Consider the following 16,715-nt stretch of genomic DNA (forward strand, 5'->3'; position numbering starts at 1 on the left):
TACTTTTAGTTAAAAATACTGCATGGGTTTGGACATATAAATGTGCTATAATACATCAGGTAACCTGCAAGGTGTAATCCTCTGCCTAACTCCTTCCTCCACATCACCATGCACATCCAGTCAGCTCGATAGTCAGCCGTGTTCTATCAGCCAAATGACATGCAGACTTCTGAAGCCCTGCTATAACTCAGCCAGGTTTGAATGCCAGAAAGAGAAACGGCACGAGAGACTGTTGAGGCAGGGACAAAGAAAAAGATTAAGGCATGAAAAATCTCTATGAAAAAATTTCCTCTGCGGGTAAAGGGACACTATGATCTAAACAGGCCTATTCAAACAAAGGACATAGCCCTGCTATAACCAGGCTTTGTCATGTCCCACTAAGCTGCTGTCCCACAAGCAGCTTAGCTATCAGATCAAAGTATGACAAGATCTAAGTCTGATGGAAAAAGAATACATTCACAAAAGGATGTCCTACCATCCACAAAATGGACGCTTAAAAGGAACAACTCTCTAGTTCCTCTGAATGAAATTTCTAAATTGTCTGTACTATCACTTGCTCCTTTTCTCCTTCTATTAATCGATTAATTTATCTGCCTTGGCTTTTTTTTTTCCAAGTGATATGCACTTGACAGAAAGTGTGTTTTCATTCTGAAATGCTGAGGAGCGTACATTCAGTGGAAAACAAGCATTCAGTGGAAGATTACTGATTATCTGAGTTCCCTGGGCAGAAAGAAAGAAGCAAGACATAGAACAGTTATTCCATGAAGTCTAGCAGTGAAATGGAGAGGAAAGGGGGAAAAGAATAGGAATTGCTATTTCAGAAGTTCTTTGATTTCTGCAAATAATCACAACTACTTCTCAGCCATCTCCAACTCTAGATGTGATAAGTTACAGCAACGTACAAATACTATAGTCACAAAACTCCCACAGGGCAAATGCTGCTGTGGAAGCTCTATCTTAGTAAGCCCGTAAGAATCCTCTGCCACTATAAAAGCCAAAACATATGGAAGCTGTGTTTCAGTGAAAGAAAATGTGTCACTAATCCAGTTACATTCATCAATTTCAATCCAATCAAATTTAACAAATTTTACTCTACAAAAATAAGTAGGAAATAATGTACTTTCCCTTGAAAGGCAGCTGCATTAAAGAAACTAGAATTGCAAGCAGTGTTTGTACTATTTAGAACATCTGGGCAATCTTTTTGACACAAAACGCAGTAAGAAGCTGTTGTCATAGTACAGACAGGAGAATGGAGAGTCCCTAAAAAGGAAATATAAATGTCCAGATTAAGTGCAATGCAGACAGCAGGGAGTGATCATCAATTACACACAGTACGAAATTTTACATCTCTTGTCCAGCCCTTTTGCACAGGGAGCACAAAGCAAAATTGTGCAAGTTCCTAAAGTCAAAAGGTAGTAAAGGTTGTTACTTTCTATTTTGGTGCAACATCAGCATTACAGGTCAGCTAACAGAGTGAGCAAACCAGATGTGCTACAACTTCCAGGATACCTTGTAGATTTTAATTACTTGAATAACTAACTAACTTATCCTGGGTCATTCTGAAAGTGCAGCTTAAAGGATGCTCTCAAACATCCTTACACGCTACTTACAAACATCTCGTAAAAAATCTCTTAGGTAGGTAAGCTTCTATTTCTTCATAGCTTCACAAGTGCTATGAAACAGGTATGAAGATACAGAAGATGGGAAATGATTAAATGCATTACTATCTACAAGACAAGTTGAGGTTCAACAATTTCAAGAATAAGTATATGTGGAGATTAATAATTTCCTTGCTTTCACAGCTGTACAGCTTTTAGGAGAACACGTTCTGGCTTCCCTTCTTGAGATACCACCCTCAACACCAAGATATGCACTAGCAATGACAGCAGTGACAATGGAAACACCAAATGGTGTACAAATGAAAACATGTGTAAACACAACAATGCATGCAGAACAGAGGAACATTTATCACATGCTTGACTGAACAACCTCACAAAACCTTGAAACACCAACAAACCAAATAACAATGTACGAACAATAGTCACAACAAATTATTGGCATTAAGAATTAAAGTCTAATTTGAATCTTTTTACACATGGAGAAAGAAGTGCCACAGAAAATATGACACGGAGATTAATCCAGATATCTGTACACTGTACTCTAGCAGTGTACCCTGTACAAACACACAAGTACATAAACCACACACGTGGCTGCATTAGCAGTCATCTTTTAGAATACAGGTATTTTCATTCTAGTCTTAGGAAGTATGCTCCAATCTTCAAGTTTTAGGATAAAAATACGTATAAAAATTGAAGGACACACATACACTTTCATATATATATATACACCCACACATGCAGGCACAAGTGCACATGCACACACAAAGAGAGACAGAATATTCACTGATATTTGGATATATCCCTGACATTACTATGGATGTAATAAAAGCATGGAATGATTTTAGAGACAAGTTGCAACACAGAATCATGATGAGTTTCTGAATCACCAATACTCACACATAAAAGAGGGCCTGATCATCAGAAGGTGCTGGAGAAGATCTAGAATGCGAAGCATATGATGCAGCATTGTTTTACAACGGTGTTAACAAATGTCAATGTCTCATGCTGAATGTGAGATGTATACTTAAGTAGTTAAAAGTATGAGCTGCTTATTTTTTCTTTCTTTTTTGTCTCTCCCATTTTCTTTTGTATTATTAGACCTCCACATCATTTATACCTGCTTCAGAAATCATTTCGTCTTTATTGGAGTCTATAGCAGTGATTACTAACAAACATGGAAAATGGAATTGTAATTATCTTCTATTCCTTGACCAGGAATTCATCCCCATGCTTTAGGCTAAGACAGGCAAACTCTGATTCAGATTCGTAATCATTTGAATCATCTGACAGATGTTACAAGCTGCTGCTGCTGGAAAAAGAAAACATTATTATTCCAGAAATATAAGAGCTCCTAGCAAGGTGGAGTGAGAAGTGAAAAGGAATGTATCATGGTAAGGCCACACATCTGTTTTTTTCACAAATAAAAGGAAAAAGAATATCTTAATATGGAACTCAGATTGCTTATTCCTGAACATCCTTGAATGAAACAAAACATAGCACGTAAGAATGGTTTCATGTATTATCACAGAAAGCTCAGAACTGTTTGAGTTGGAAAGGACCCATAAAGATTATTCAGTCCAAGCTCCTGGTAATGAACAGGGATATGCACAGCTAGATCAGGTTGCTCAGAGCCTGGTCAAGCCTGACCCTGAATGCCTCCAGGGATGGCATACCCACCACATCTCTGGGCAACCTGCACCAGTGTTTCACTACCCTTATTGTAAAAAACTCATTCCTTATATCCAGTTTGAACCTCCTATCTTCTAGTGTGAAGCCATTTCCTCTTATCCTATCACAACAGACCCTGCTGAAGATTCTGTCCCATACTTTCTTATAGCCCTTAGCTATGGAAAGGCCGCTATCTCTCCCCTCTCCCTGGAGCCTTCTCCAGACAAAACAACCCCAGCTCTCTCAGCCTGTCCTCACAGGGGAGGTGTTTCATCCCTTGCATCATTTGTGTGGCCCTCCTCTGGATGTGCTCTAATCCATGTCTCTCCTGTATTGAGGACTCCATATCCAGATGCAGTACTCCACCACGAAAGGTTTCACCACCACAGGGCAGAAGGAGAAATACTTTTTGTCTTTGAAATATAGCTTTGAAATGAAAACACTCCTGCACAAATCCCTTTTAGGGGCCACTCTGGTACTCAAAAATAGTTCTGCATAATAGTTTAGGTATTCACTTTGCAGTCTTGTGTAGAAAAAACAATCATACAAGCACAACTGAGGGGCTGTACATCTTTTTTTCCCAAGGCTGATAAAAAAGATTCAGCGCTTGCTTAATTGAAAGGCTGGCACAGATCACAAAACCTGCATGACGGTGTACCACATCAGCCTTGAAATAATGAAAAGCCCTGAAAAGCCCTGAAAAGCCCTGAAAAGCCCTGAAGTTTGTTTAGCTTTGAACTTCTCTAAGAAAACAGGAAGTATTACCATGATACAGCGCTCTCCTATGTCTAAATTCCTGATTCAGGGCATTTTCACCCATTTGGATCATAATGTTTTTCCAAGATCTTCTCCCTTAAGAATAAATTACTGAAAAGCTTAATTATGCTTACAGAGTAGATTTGTATCATAATTATGTAGCCCCGTCCTTCCTCCTGCAAGAGCTCTTTGGGAGCTGTGAAAGCACTTGGTCTTTCACTTGCTTGAAGTGCAAACATTGGCTTCACTTTAAACTCCTGTCATAGGAAGAACATAAACATAAAATGAAAGCCAAAAACGTCAAGTAAGAACATGAATGGCTCAGGAGTTCCTACAGAAGGAGGTGAAGCACTTTTCTCTGTGACATCTGAATGTTCACATCTACCATGAGATTTGATATTACAAATGTATCTGGAAAATGACTATAAAGGAAAAATTAAAATCACACAGCAAAAATGGAGCAACTTTAAAAGGATAAACACAAAACATGAACACATCTTTGTTTCATCACATAACTATGGCATTAACAAAAGACTCCACAGAAAAAAATCGTGCTGTAGAACTTGGATATTCAAGCAGACATACAGACACATACATGCTAACTGATTTTGGTCATGGAAGTTGGAATTATAATGGTTGAAATCTTATAAAAGTAATATCATGTTCTATCAATGCTGATTCCCTCATATTCGCAACAGCACTGTCAGTAAAGGTAATGAATTATATAAGCAGGACTTAGTATTTAAGCAAGCTAGTATAAAATCCTAGTACTACATGCAGACAATTGAACGTACCACTCCATGCTTTATGTACTTGCTCTCGGAATGACACCACTATTTAAAGCCAGCACATACTTCCCAAGAAGAAAGAAAAGCCCTATCTTTTAGTGTGCAGCCCTTTCTGAATGGATAGAAACTAGTTACCTGCCACCACACTGGGACTGTACCGACCGCTTTCAGAGCTGCCTCCTTAAATAATTAGAGACTTCTATTAACAAGAGCTCAAAGAATTTTATTAGCAGATCTGACCCAGCCCACGTTATCATGGATTTCAGAAAAACAACTGTTAGTTTGTTTATTTGAGCTGTAAACTCAGCACTCATTGGTCTGGAGTACCACCCATAAGCCCAGGAACACTTCATATTTAGATGTTGGGCAGTTGTGACATCTACGAAGAACTACACTTAACTTTCCAGTAAAAAAACTTTCTTGTAAAGTTCATTTTTTTTACTGGAAAGTTAAGTGTAGTTCTTTCATATTAAGCAAGTGGATTTTTAAGCCTATTAAATATTTCAAATTTTAAGCAGCAGCACTCCAGAGAAAAAAATTAAAGCATTCAAGAAACAGTTCCTTCATATGTACTAATGAGAACTTGGAAGAGACTTCACAAAACACACTTTTTAATTACAGATGTACTAATGTTTTTTTTTAATATTGCTTTTCCACATTAAGATTGGGTTTTATAGTTTCTGTTTGGCAGCCAAAACCAAAATCCACCAGAAACATCACTTCCATCAGATGGAGACATCTGTGCAATGGCCAAGATAGCTGACATTTCAGAAGCAAAAATATATCTGAGGAAATGCTTGATTTGTTTAGCAGTGTCATATTGTAAATGCAAAACTCTAACAAATCCTACTACTTCAGTAAAGCCACGCAAAGGTATTAATGAAGATGGTTAATTAATCACAGAATTAATTTTTTAAAGAACACCCAAAATCTCCTATACAAGTGATTTTAACTTTCAAATTCATGAAGCTGTAATTTCATAGCAAATAATTTGCTGAAATGGTAACTTAAAGGCACACTGTAAAAACAACAAAAAAAAAAACGGATTTAGAAAATATGCATGAATCTAGACAAATTTTGATTATTAGCCTTTTCCTACTAGAGTCAATATTCTGGCTGTACCTACTTCATTTCTCGTCCAACGAGTGAATGTCTCCTAAGCATAGCTCGGGCTTCTGCATTGGTTAAGTTAGTGCTTGATTCTTCATTAATGGACAAGATGCAGTCTCCCACGTTAATCCGTCCATCACGATTTATTGATCCTCCATGGATGACACTACGAACTATCATTCCTGTGCCATCTTTGTCAGAGCTTACTGTCATCCCTAGAGTGAGAAAGGCGTGAGACAGGTGAGCATTAGTATCTTCTTCCAGCCCTAACTCTGGGTGACAAGGGAAAGTGAAGTGATAGCAGACTGGGAAGGCATAAGACAGCCACATGACCTGCCAACCTCAACAAGCCCAACACTGTCCTTATTCTCCTTGTGTTCCCATCTTTCCAAAGGGAGACAAGAGTTAAAAATCACATTCACAATATCTTCACTTTACCTTATGTAATTTCATATATCAAGTTGAATATAAAAAAGTAAAAAGCAGTGGAATATTTAAGCAGAAAACAAACCAAAAATCAAATAGATCTCATAAAAGCAATAAAATCGATCCTAAAACAGTTAAGCTTGTAACCCCTCTGGGTGGTTCCTCAAGTTCATTTGCCACCTCTCAGTTTTCTGATGGCTCTTTTCAGAAAAAAAAGAAAAAAAAATAAATAATTATAAGCATGGGGCAATACAATTCTTAATTTTCTTCAAAAATTTAAGCAGCCAGTTGCTTAGGCCCAGAAGAGCATCCTAACTTCTTCAATAGCCTGTTTACTATTAATAGATACAGTCCTTTATTCTGTGTACATGACAATCCTGCCTGTGGTGCAGCAAGATGTTATGTCTCTTGATTTACATGCATCATTTAACTCTGCATTCTTTTCACTAAGGGGAAGTAAGACAAAAACTGCCTACAGGGCAGCTGGTACTCATGATGACACTTCTAAAAAAAAAAAAAAAACAAAAAACCAAACAACTGCTCTTCACAAAGGCAAAAGGTACCTTAAGACCCAAAACAGATTTCTCTCCCTTTATATTACTGTGGGCTTACCACTCTTAACGCTAAGAAGCTTTTCTTATTCTTTCGTGTGCACTGATGAATGTTGAAAGTTTTTCCTTACGAGAAAAAGATACCGAAGGAAAAGTGCCTTTTTGAGCAGAATTTGCTGAAGGAAGATGCAGTGAGCACTCCTCTTGGGTTCTCCTGGCTTTTGACGTAAACCACAAGTTAGTAAGTAACGGGAGGGCAATTCTATTTTTGCAATTCCTTACCATCTTGTCCAGATTGACTGGAAGGAAGATCATCTCCAAAGCAACAGTTAACCACAGCAAACTTTCCAAACATACTGATAGAGAAAATTCTGATCATTTATATACAAACATGGCTACAGAAGACTGACCACTTGACTCCAGGAATGTAGACCTTGGGAGACAGACTACAGAACAGGAACTGGCTGAAAAGTTTAGAAAACAACTGCAACCTATAGGCTATCCAGGCTCAGCAAACCAAGTAAACATCTGCCTACACAACTGTCTCAGAGGAAAAAAAAAAAAAAATAAAAGTACTGCTAGCTTTTAAAGAACGAAACTAAACAAGATTTTCACTTATGCTTTTTGGATTTCCATAAATATAAACTCTCTGAATAGTGCTGGTTCCTCATGTTCACTTACAGTTGAGATCAACATTGTTATCCAAGCTATAAGAAGGTGGCCCCGCTATCAAAAAACTACCCCAAAAGCTTCTTAGACAAAGGAATATACAGGTCTCTCTATTTTGGTATGTAGAATCATGTTTTATCTTTTGGAAAAACTGAAAAACTACAAAACCATTTTCATGATGGGACTTTAATAAACAGATGCAAGAACATGGTGTTTCAAATGACTGGAGTTTAAAATTTATGATTTGCCAGGGACTGTCAACTGTGACAAGTTCTATGCAAAAGTGCTCACAGTATTACAGTACCATGACATGTCATCCACCTCAGCATGGTAAGGAAATTCAGAACCATGGCAATTTATGGAAAAGGGCTTAAGGGCTTCTGTCAGGGTGCTTTCTGCAGACAGTACATCTCTGAGTATATTTAAAGCCACTGCAAATAGCCAACACTTAAACTATGTTTCACTCTGACAAAGCCAGAAAGTCTTCCAAAAAGGAAAAGCACCTGCACTCTGAAACAAAACAAACACTCTGGCCTAAGTCAGGAGGGGAGAAGCATTGTCTCCTGCCCCAAACCTTCCATTGACTGGCTATGAGATTCCTGTGCCCACCCAACCCTCGCTGCCTCCATAGCCACTACAGGAACCTGAAGAGGACAGCAAAAACTGCTTCAACCTACTGAACCTATCAATACCACAATACACCTTTGATCAGTATGTTCAGGGAGATGCAGATTGCAAATCTTTAAAAATGGCAGATTCTCCACAAAATGGTATTTTTGAATTAAAAACACTATAGATAAATATAGTCATTATCGGATCTTTTCAGAAATACTGAAACTTAAGATAAAGTGAAAATCAGTGGAAAGAAATTGAACAGCTTGCTTAGTTTTGACCATACTCAGAAAACAAGATGATTTCATGTTTACATATGAATATAAAGCTCTTTGATCAAAGCTTTTTCATCTCAAAATACAGCATTTACTGGCCCCATCTTGTGCCTTTCCACTGTAGATCACAGAATCACAGAACCACAGAATCACAAGGTTGGAAAGGACCTACAAGGTCATCTAGTCCAACTGTCCTCCCATCACCATCGCTACCACAAACTGAACCACATCTTGTAGCTCCTCATCCAGGTGCCTCTTGAACACTGCCAGGGACAGCGACTCCACCACTTCCCTGGGCAGCCATTCCAGTGCCTGACCACTCACTGAGAGAAAAAGCTTTTCCTTATGTCTAATCTAAACCTCCTGTGGTACAACTTGTGGCCATTTCCTTGGGTCCTGTTTGTTGCCTGGGAGAAGAGGCCAAACCCCTCTGGACCAATAGGTATATACAATTGATTGAAAACACTGATGGAAATATGTACTTGGTACCTGCATACAATGTGGTATACAACTTTGGAGAATATTAAAGGTTTATGGGCTGGTTCAGCCCGGTTCCACGACGAGGGGGGTGGAGGGATCTGCAGAGCCTGACTGCACTCCCCCAATGTCAAATTCCCTTGTGGTACACATTGAACATCCCCGTCTCTCTGCATCACTCACCAAGTGGACCCAGGTCCCTGGGCAAAAACAGTTCCACAAAGAGGTTTGCCCTTTCCACAAGCTGGAAAGACCCAAACCGCTTTTCCCAACATGTTCTTTACATGTACTACAGGGACTTTATCTCCCCTGACAGTATGTAGAGAGCTACCAGGACCACCTCGATTGATCGATCCTCTAGCACTGACCAATCAGGTGGCTTTTGCCAAATGCTTCTCCCAATGCTTAAATGTTCTGCCACCCGTATTTAGAAAATTAGTTTGTTTCTCCTCAGATCGTTGCCGCTGTTTTTTTAATTATTTTGGGGTCCACTGTTTCCATTTTTCCGGAGGCATGGATCTGCGGATCCCTCCGCCCCGCTGATCGTGGAACAGGGCTGAACCAGCCCGTAAACCTTTTACATTCTTGGTGGAGAATGCAGGCAATGGCTGCTTTAGCTTTTTAGAATCTCTCTCTGCTCTCGGAGAGCTTCGCTGGGAAAGTTCATCTTTTTCACCGGTGCTCACTGGAAGCTTGACCGTAAAAGTCCAGGTGGACTGCCAATAATCTGGGATATTTGTAAACTTTGAGCAATGCTATCTTGCTTCTATAAAGAGAGAAAAAAAGATTCTGCTTTCTCTTTTAAACCTGTTTGCAGAGGGAGCTGCTAATTTCACATAAATTGGGATTTTTAAGCGGGCTCCCAGTCTCTCCTTTAAATCCTTTATGCAGGTTCTGAATGCTCACCTGATCGCATTGTTAATCTCCCTGAATCTACATCATTTCAGTCAGTATTTGCATTTATTGTATTCTGAGGAAGTCTTTCCCAAAACCAGAGGATATTGAGTGGCAGGGAGTGTGGAAAGGCTTGGGAGAGACTTTAGAGAGATGGACATCTTCGGTGTCATGGAATTTTACTTCTGAACACCTGAAAGACCCTGAGAGCTTAAACATTTATTTGAGACAGGGATGTTGCGGCTCAGGCAGATCTGAGGAGGCACAAATGATTTGGGGCCTGGCTAATGCTTGTCAGGCCTTATTCAATAGTATCCCAGAGAGGGAGAGAGTTTGTGAAACTGAAAGAGAATGTCTGAGAGCTGAGAGGGAGAATCTCCGGGCTGAGCAAGAGAGTCTCCTGGATGAGAGAAAAGACCTCCAATCTGAGAGGGACATCCTCAAGTCCGAGAGAGATGCCCTCCAAATCGAGACAGACTCCCTGCAATCCCAAAGAGAGAGTGTCCAGGCTGAAAAGGAGAGTCTCCAGCAGAGACTCCAAGCCGAGAGGAAGAATCTCCACATCCAGAGAGTCTCCTAGTTGAGAAACAGTCTCCAAATCCAAAGAAAGAGTCTCCAAGGCGACAGAAAATATCCGCGTTAAGAAAGAGAGTCTCCTAGCCAGGAGAGAGAATCTCAAAACCTGGCAAGAGTGTCTCTGAGCTGAGAAAGAAAGACTCCAAGCAGAAGGAGAGAATCTCCAAGCTGAGAGAAGGAATCTCCAATCTCGATGAGGTGCCTTCAAATCCGAGTGAGACTCTCTCCAATCCAAACTCGACACCCTCCAAACTGAGCGAGACATCCTCCAATCTGAACTGAATACTCTCATAATTGAACAAGACAGACTCCAAGCGGAGCTAGAGGATGAGAGCATCAGAACTGACCAACCTGACCAACCACAGGAGGCACCACAAGTGATGTCAGTTGCTCCTGTAAGAGGACGGAAAATGAAATGAATCTCAACTCAGAACAGAAGAAAAAGGAGGAAATAGGTCCAGAGGAGTGGCTCCGAGATCCAGAAGAAGCACCCTGGAGTCGAGGGGAAGGGACCTCAGTAAGACCATGGTCACCAATGCCTACGAGGGTAACAAGAAGTCCTGAAAGAGTAAGAGGTGAACAAGATATCGTTATCATTGTTGATGGATCTCTGAAAATGAATGAAATTCGAAGTCTGAGAAAAGACTTCTCACGTCACCCAAATGAGCCTATCGCCACTTGGTTACTTCGATGTTGGGACAATGGGGCCAACAATGTGTGGCTAGATAGCAGAGAAGCTCGCCAATTGAGTGGCATTGCTAGGGACTCAGCCATTGACAGAGGCATTGGTACATGCCAGAACCAGGCCTTCACCCTCTGGAAGCAGATGTTGTTAGCTGTAAAAGAAAGATACCCCTTCAAAGACGATCTGATGCCTGAGAAAAAGAAATGGGCTGATATAGAAAAAGGCATCTGTTATTTGAGAGAACATGCTGTGGTGGAAACACTGCACAGCCCCGATTTCATTCCTGATGAGCCAGACCAAGAGCATGATCCTGAGAGAGTCAGGTATACACCAAACATGTGGCATACATTCACAAGACTGCACCAGAAAGGTGCACCGGTACATTTGCAGCAATGTATGGCAGAGGGGAAAGAAGACCCCTTATAATTGAACTCATTAATAAACTTCAAGACTTTGAGTTACATTTAAGCCCTCTATGAGCTTGTGTTTCAGTCATTGCAAAGGTAGCTGAAAAGCTGAACAGAATGGAGGGCAAACAAGAAGATATAATGATAGACAAACTGTCTACCGTGCCTGATGCTGATGGATCCATGGTGATAACAGAGTGGACACTGGTGCACAGTGCACTCCAATGCCCTCGAGTCACCCAGGGACAGAATCAATGTATATTCATGGAGTGACTGAGGGCTCCCGAGAGCTGACTATGTTGGAGGCCGAAATCAGCCTCACTGGTAAAGACTGGCAAAAGCACCCTATTGTGACTGGCCCAGGGGCTCCAAGTATACTTGGTATTGATTACCTCAGACAGGGATACTTTAAGGATCCCAAAGCATATCGATGGGCTTTTGGAATAGCTGCTGTAGACACAGAAGGTGTTAAGCAGCTGTCTGTTTTGCCTGGCCTATCAGTGCAGTTGAGCAGCAGGGAGATGGGAGCAGCGCCCATGATGAAGGGCAGGCGAAAAAGAGCGCATCAGGTGACCTTGCCAGGAGTTCTATCTCCTCTCTGTGAATGCAAAGTCCCCTAGGGGATGTAGTTCTTCTTTTTTTCTGGGCAGGTACCCAGGACTTGAGCATTGACAGTTAAACTCCCAGTGCCTCATGTGATGTTATGATGTGGAATACCGAAAACCAAAAATCATAAAACCATGACACTGTCCTCATCAGAACCTCCCTTCAGGCAGCTGTAGAGTACAGTGAGGTCACCTGTGAGCCTCCTCTTCTCCAGACTGAACAACCCCAGCTCCCTCAGCCGCTGCTTCTAAGATTTATGTTCCAGACCCCTCACCAGTTTTATTGCCCTTCTCTGAACACATACCAGGGCCTCAATGTCTTTCTTGTAGTGAGGAGCCCAAAACTGAACACAGTACTTGAGGTGCAGCCTCACCAGTGCTGAGTACAGAGGAATGATTACTTCCCTGCTCCTGCTGGCCACACAATTTCTAATGCAGGCCAGGATACCGTTGGCCCTCTTGGCCACCTGGGCACACTGTCGGCTCATGTTCAGCCGAGCATCAACCAACACCCCCAGGTCCCTTTCCTCTTCACAGTCATCCAGCCACTCAGCCCCAAGCCTATAGCACTGCATAGGGTTGTTGTGGCCAAAGTGCAGGACTTGGCACTTGGCCTTGCTGAACCTCATCCCATTCACTTCAGCCCAGCAGTCCAGCTTATCTAGATCCCTCTGAAGGGCTTTCGTACCCTCAGGCACCACCACCCAACTTGGTGTCATCTGCAAACATACTGAGGATACACTCAATCCCTTCCATCTAGGTCATCAGTAAAGATATTAAACAAGATGGGCCCCAGTACCAAACCCTGGTGGACACCACTCATAACAGGATGCCAGCTGGACTTAGCTCCATTCACCACTACCCGCTGGGCACAGCCCTCTAGCCAGTTCCTTATGTAAAGAAGGGTATACCTGCCCAGACCATGGGCAGCCAGTTTCCCCAGCAGAATAATGGGGAATACTGTGAGAGACCGTGTCAAAGGCTTTGCTGAAGTCCAGGTAGACTACATCAACAGCTTTCCCCTTATCTAGCAGTCTGGTCACCCAGTCATAGAAGGAGATGAGGTTGGTCAAGCACGACCTGCCTTTCGTGAGTCTGTGCTGGCTGGGCCTGATCCCCTGGACACCGCGCACATGCCGTGTGACTTCACCCAAGATGATTTGTCAGGCTGACAAGCCTGTAGTTCTCCAGATCCTCCTTGCCATTCTTGTACACGGGAGTCATATCAGCGTATCATATACAGACACAAAAACAATGTATTAAAACTGTATTATTAATATTTAGGGTCAACCAAATTCCTTCATGGAAAAAAAAAATTATCAGTGAGAACAGCACTTTATTTTCTGTTAAAGATGACAGCAAGTGGATTCACTGCCATCATAGCCAAAGAGAACAAAAGCAGCAAAGAGAAATACTATGTTACGCTTTCCGTTTAAAATGAAAATGTTTAGTCTTTACTATTAGAATGGGAAATATAAGAGAAGGAAAGAGAAAGGAAGGATCCCATGTTTCTTCAAAGGTTAAAAAACATGACAGTTATTTTACCTAGACTTGAATTGCCTTTTGCAATAGTGATGGTCTCCTCATACATGTTTTTCACTGGATTTAAGATTTTGAAAACTTTTTCCACAGGCACTAAAAGGCTAGATTCCACGAACGTTCTTTTATCCTAACACAAAAGAAAATAACATTAGTTCATAATACAGACATAAGAGTATGCATGGACACAGACTTCAGTTCATCTTACCTTTTACCAAAGCTATGAACATAATTAATACAGATTCCCTATATGGTCACTCCATTAAAGATCAAACTGACGTATGTCTTTTCACTGTGGGATAGAGCAAATCTATTGCAAAGTACATTGCTCATTTAGGGACACAATTTACTCTCTTAAAATTGATGGGATGAATTCAGTGGCTTTCTGACTCATACACTTGAGATGCCTGAGAATTCGCTAATACTAAAGTAATGAAGTTAATACAAAACTATAACTCTTTTAAGACTGCTTTAAACACTGAAGGGAAAGAATTGAAATGGAATTGAATAGTGACTGTCTTATAAGGGAACACTACTTGCACAGCCTTAGACCGTGTATGCGATGAACTGCGCAACTCTGCATGAGCACCTGGATGTAAGACTTTCACACCACTTCCCACTGGTTTTCCACACCTGGTTTTCAGCTATGAACCTCCTCTATATGCCCATTTCTTTGTGGAACTTAACAGAAAGCCCTGCCCTGGATCCCCAGTCTGCCCAACAAGTACACTATGCTTCAGCATTGACTAGTGCTGCAAGGTATGAGCAGACTTAAATACACGCATTATCTCCAGTCTCTGGGAGATTACTTTTGTGAAACTATAAATTATCTCTTTGGCTAAGCCTACTAAATTCCTAAGTTTTGGATGCGAGCTTCCACATTTACAGTCAAAGAGCCACAAGTTGTTGCTGATCAGTGTCAATTTCAGAAGGACATTCAATGGTTTCATAATGCCTTCCCAAAACCCAGTTTTTCTGGGTTTAAAAAAAAAAAAGAAATCTTCACTTTTCCAGTGGCATCAAGCTGTGTGTTAGTATTTTTGCAAATTCTTCTGTTGTCAGAGATTCAGTTCAAACTGTTATGTTCTCACTCATATTTTGAAAATGAACACTCACATGTTTAATCTCAAAAGTACACTCAGTTGGAAAAGTCTCATCAGCAAAAGTAGCTGTAGTTTCCGTGCTTCTGTCTGTCTCTGTAGTATTTTGTTCTCTCTCACTCACATCCATATTGTACGTACTCTCGGTAGACATATGACTATCATCTGCATAACTCAAATATTCCTCTCCAGAAATCTGCTGAAAACAGGAGGCAATAAATGATCAACATTATTTTGAGTACACTAAAATGTGAATCTTAAATAGAAACTAATCTCACAGAATCTAATCTCACAATTTAAACATATTAGTTCTAACATGAGTACTCTCAGCAGATTTCTAAACACAGTTTACTACAGAATTTATCTGATTTCTGAGACAAATTATTCCATTTTATAATACCACGAATCAATGAAGACGAAGTTACTGCTGAAATTCTATTGATGTATCAGTCAGTAAATCTTCACAAACTCAGCAAAGAAATGTCAACTTACTCACTCTCAAATGAGACTTAACAAGCTCCAGCAATCTAAAATTAGAGTACAACTGTCTTTTCTCAGGTAGAAAAAATTTGCAAGACCAAAGTTTTTATTCTCAAATCACTTTCCAATTAAAAGTAACTTCAATTTATAGAACAATCATACAGTCTGATTATCCATGTAACTGAGAAGAAATGTTTTAATGTTTGTTTGTTTGTTTTTTTAATATCCCTTCTGTACAAGGAGGGAATAGTAAAAACTCAGTTAAATCTCAGCAAATGAATGAACACTTAAGTTTTGAAGTTTTGAAGTGTGACAGCTCTGAAATGAAATGACACAGTTACGGAAGTTTAGCAGTCAGTACATATTGCTAGTGTCATTATCCAAAACAGCCATACCAAGACTAAGTTCTCTACATCAAACTTGCTTAGACTTTCAAGATTACTTGATCTCCCATTTCAAGTATTTTTAAAGGATTTCAATAATCACAAGCTTCTGAAAAAATACTCAAATCCTCCTTAGTTTCCAAAGTAATTAATTTTAAAAACACATAGGCCATTACATATTAAGAAGATGCATTAAGGATTAAGAGGTTATATGCAAAGGCTCTACGTCACTGTTACATATTCTTCTCAGAAATACAGCAAATGTAGTCACAAGAATCTCTATCTTTATCTGTCTAACTATTTTATCCACTGATCCGTTTAAGTCCTTTATTACATTTTCATAAAGTGAGAATAACATGATTCTCCAGTTTGTTTTCCAGAATACATTAAATCAAAATTCACAGGATTTGGGGATATTTTGTACTGTTTTTCTCCCACAGCCCTGGAATTTTTTTCTTTGACACAATACCTACATGCTTATACTGTCCCTAGACCAGACCAAAAATGGACCATTTGTAAATAACACAACTGGTTTAAGTAACATCTGAAAAAATAACTGAGCAAGGCCTAAATACTACTAATCTTAACGATGTAATCAATGAAATTTCCTACTTTTCGATAATCAGAACATCAGAACTATAATCTATTTAAATGAACTCATAAGGCTTCAAAGACAGCCAAGGACATACACCTTTAACTCTGTTTCAGATCTGTTTTTAGATCACTGAGAGTATATTCACTGCAAAGACTCAGACAGTTTTCAACATTTTTTCCTTATGTCATACGTGCATGTTAAAGTAGCAACATATAACCTTTTAAAATTTATTTCATTTAAAGGAAAGCCAATGTTTTTAATTTTGAAGACAAACAAAATGTCAAGAATTTGTAGCAACAGCTGCGCATGACCCCATAAGAGCATTACTTTGACCTAAAATTGTTTCTTGTCAGCTATCTTTAAATTGATGGTAAAGGCATTCATAATCTGTACTTCAACTGCCTCTCAAGTTAGAAATAGCTCAAATATCTCAGTATTCGTCATAGCATCCAATGGCACCTTTTTTTTTTTTTTTTTTTTTTTTTTTTTTTTTTTTTTTT

The 16,715-nt window shown here is 39.9% G+C and overlaps 1 protein-coding gene across 7 annotated transcripts in view; it reads right to left on the minus strand.

Annotated features, from left to right (window-relative positions):
* Positions 1-16,715, minus strand: part of MPDZ (multiple PDZ domain crumbs cell polarity complex component) — a 102,814-nt gene that overhangs the window by 36,215 nt on the left and 49,884 nt on the right. For 4 of the 7 annotated variants that reach the window (XM_042826935.1, XM_042826931.1, XM_042826930.1 and 1 more), the window contains exons 19-22: positions 14,774-14,956; positions 13,664-13,787; positions 5,958-6,156; positions 2,517-2,558 (exon numbers count right to left, since the gene is read on the minus strand). In XM_042826935.1, coding sequence (XP_042682869.1) covers positions 2,517-2,558; positions 5,958-6,156; positions 13,664-13,787; positions 14,774-14,956 — 548 coding nt within the window. The remainder of the gene's footprint in view (positions 1-2,516; positions 2,559-5,957; positions 6,157-13,663; positions 13,788-14,773; positions 14,957-16,715) is intronic. The other 3 variants (XM_042826929.1, XM_042826934.1, XM_042826933.1) reach the window with 3 other exon arrangements.

Source organism: Centrocercus urophasianus, unplaced genomic scaffold, assembly GCF_019232065.1.
Source record: "Centrocercus urophasianus isolate 14NV4802_14NV808 unplaced genomic scaffold, USGS_Curo_1.0 seq_27, whole genome shotgun sequence".
Taxonomy (NCBI): domain Eukaryota; kingdom Metazoa; phylum Chordata; class Aves; order Galliformes; family Phasianidae; genus Centrocercus; species Centrocercus urophasianus.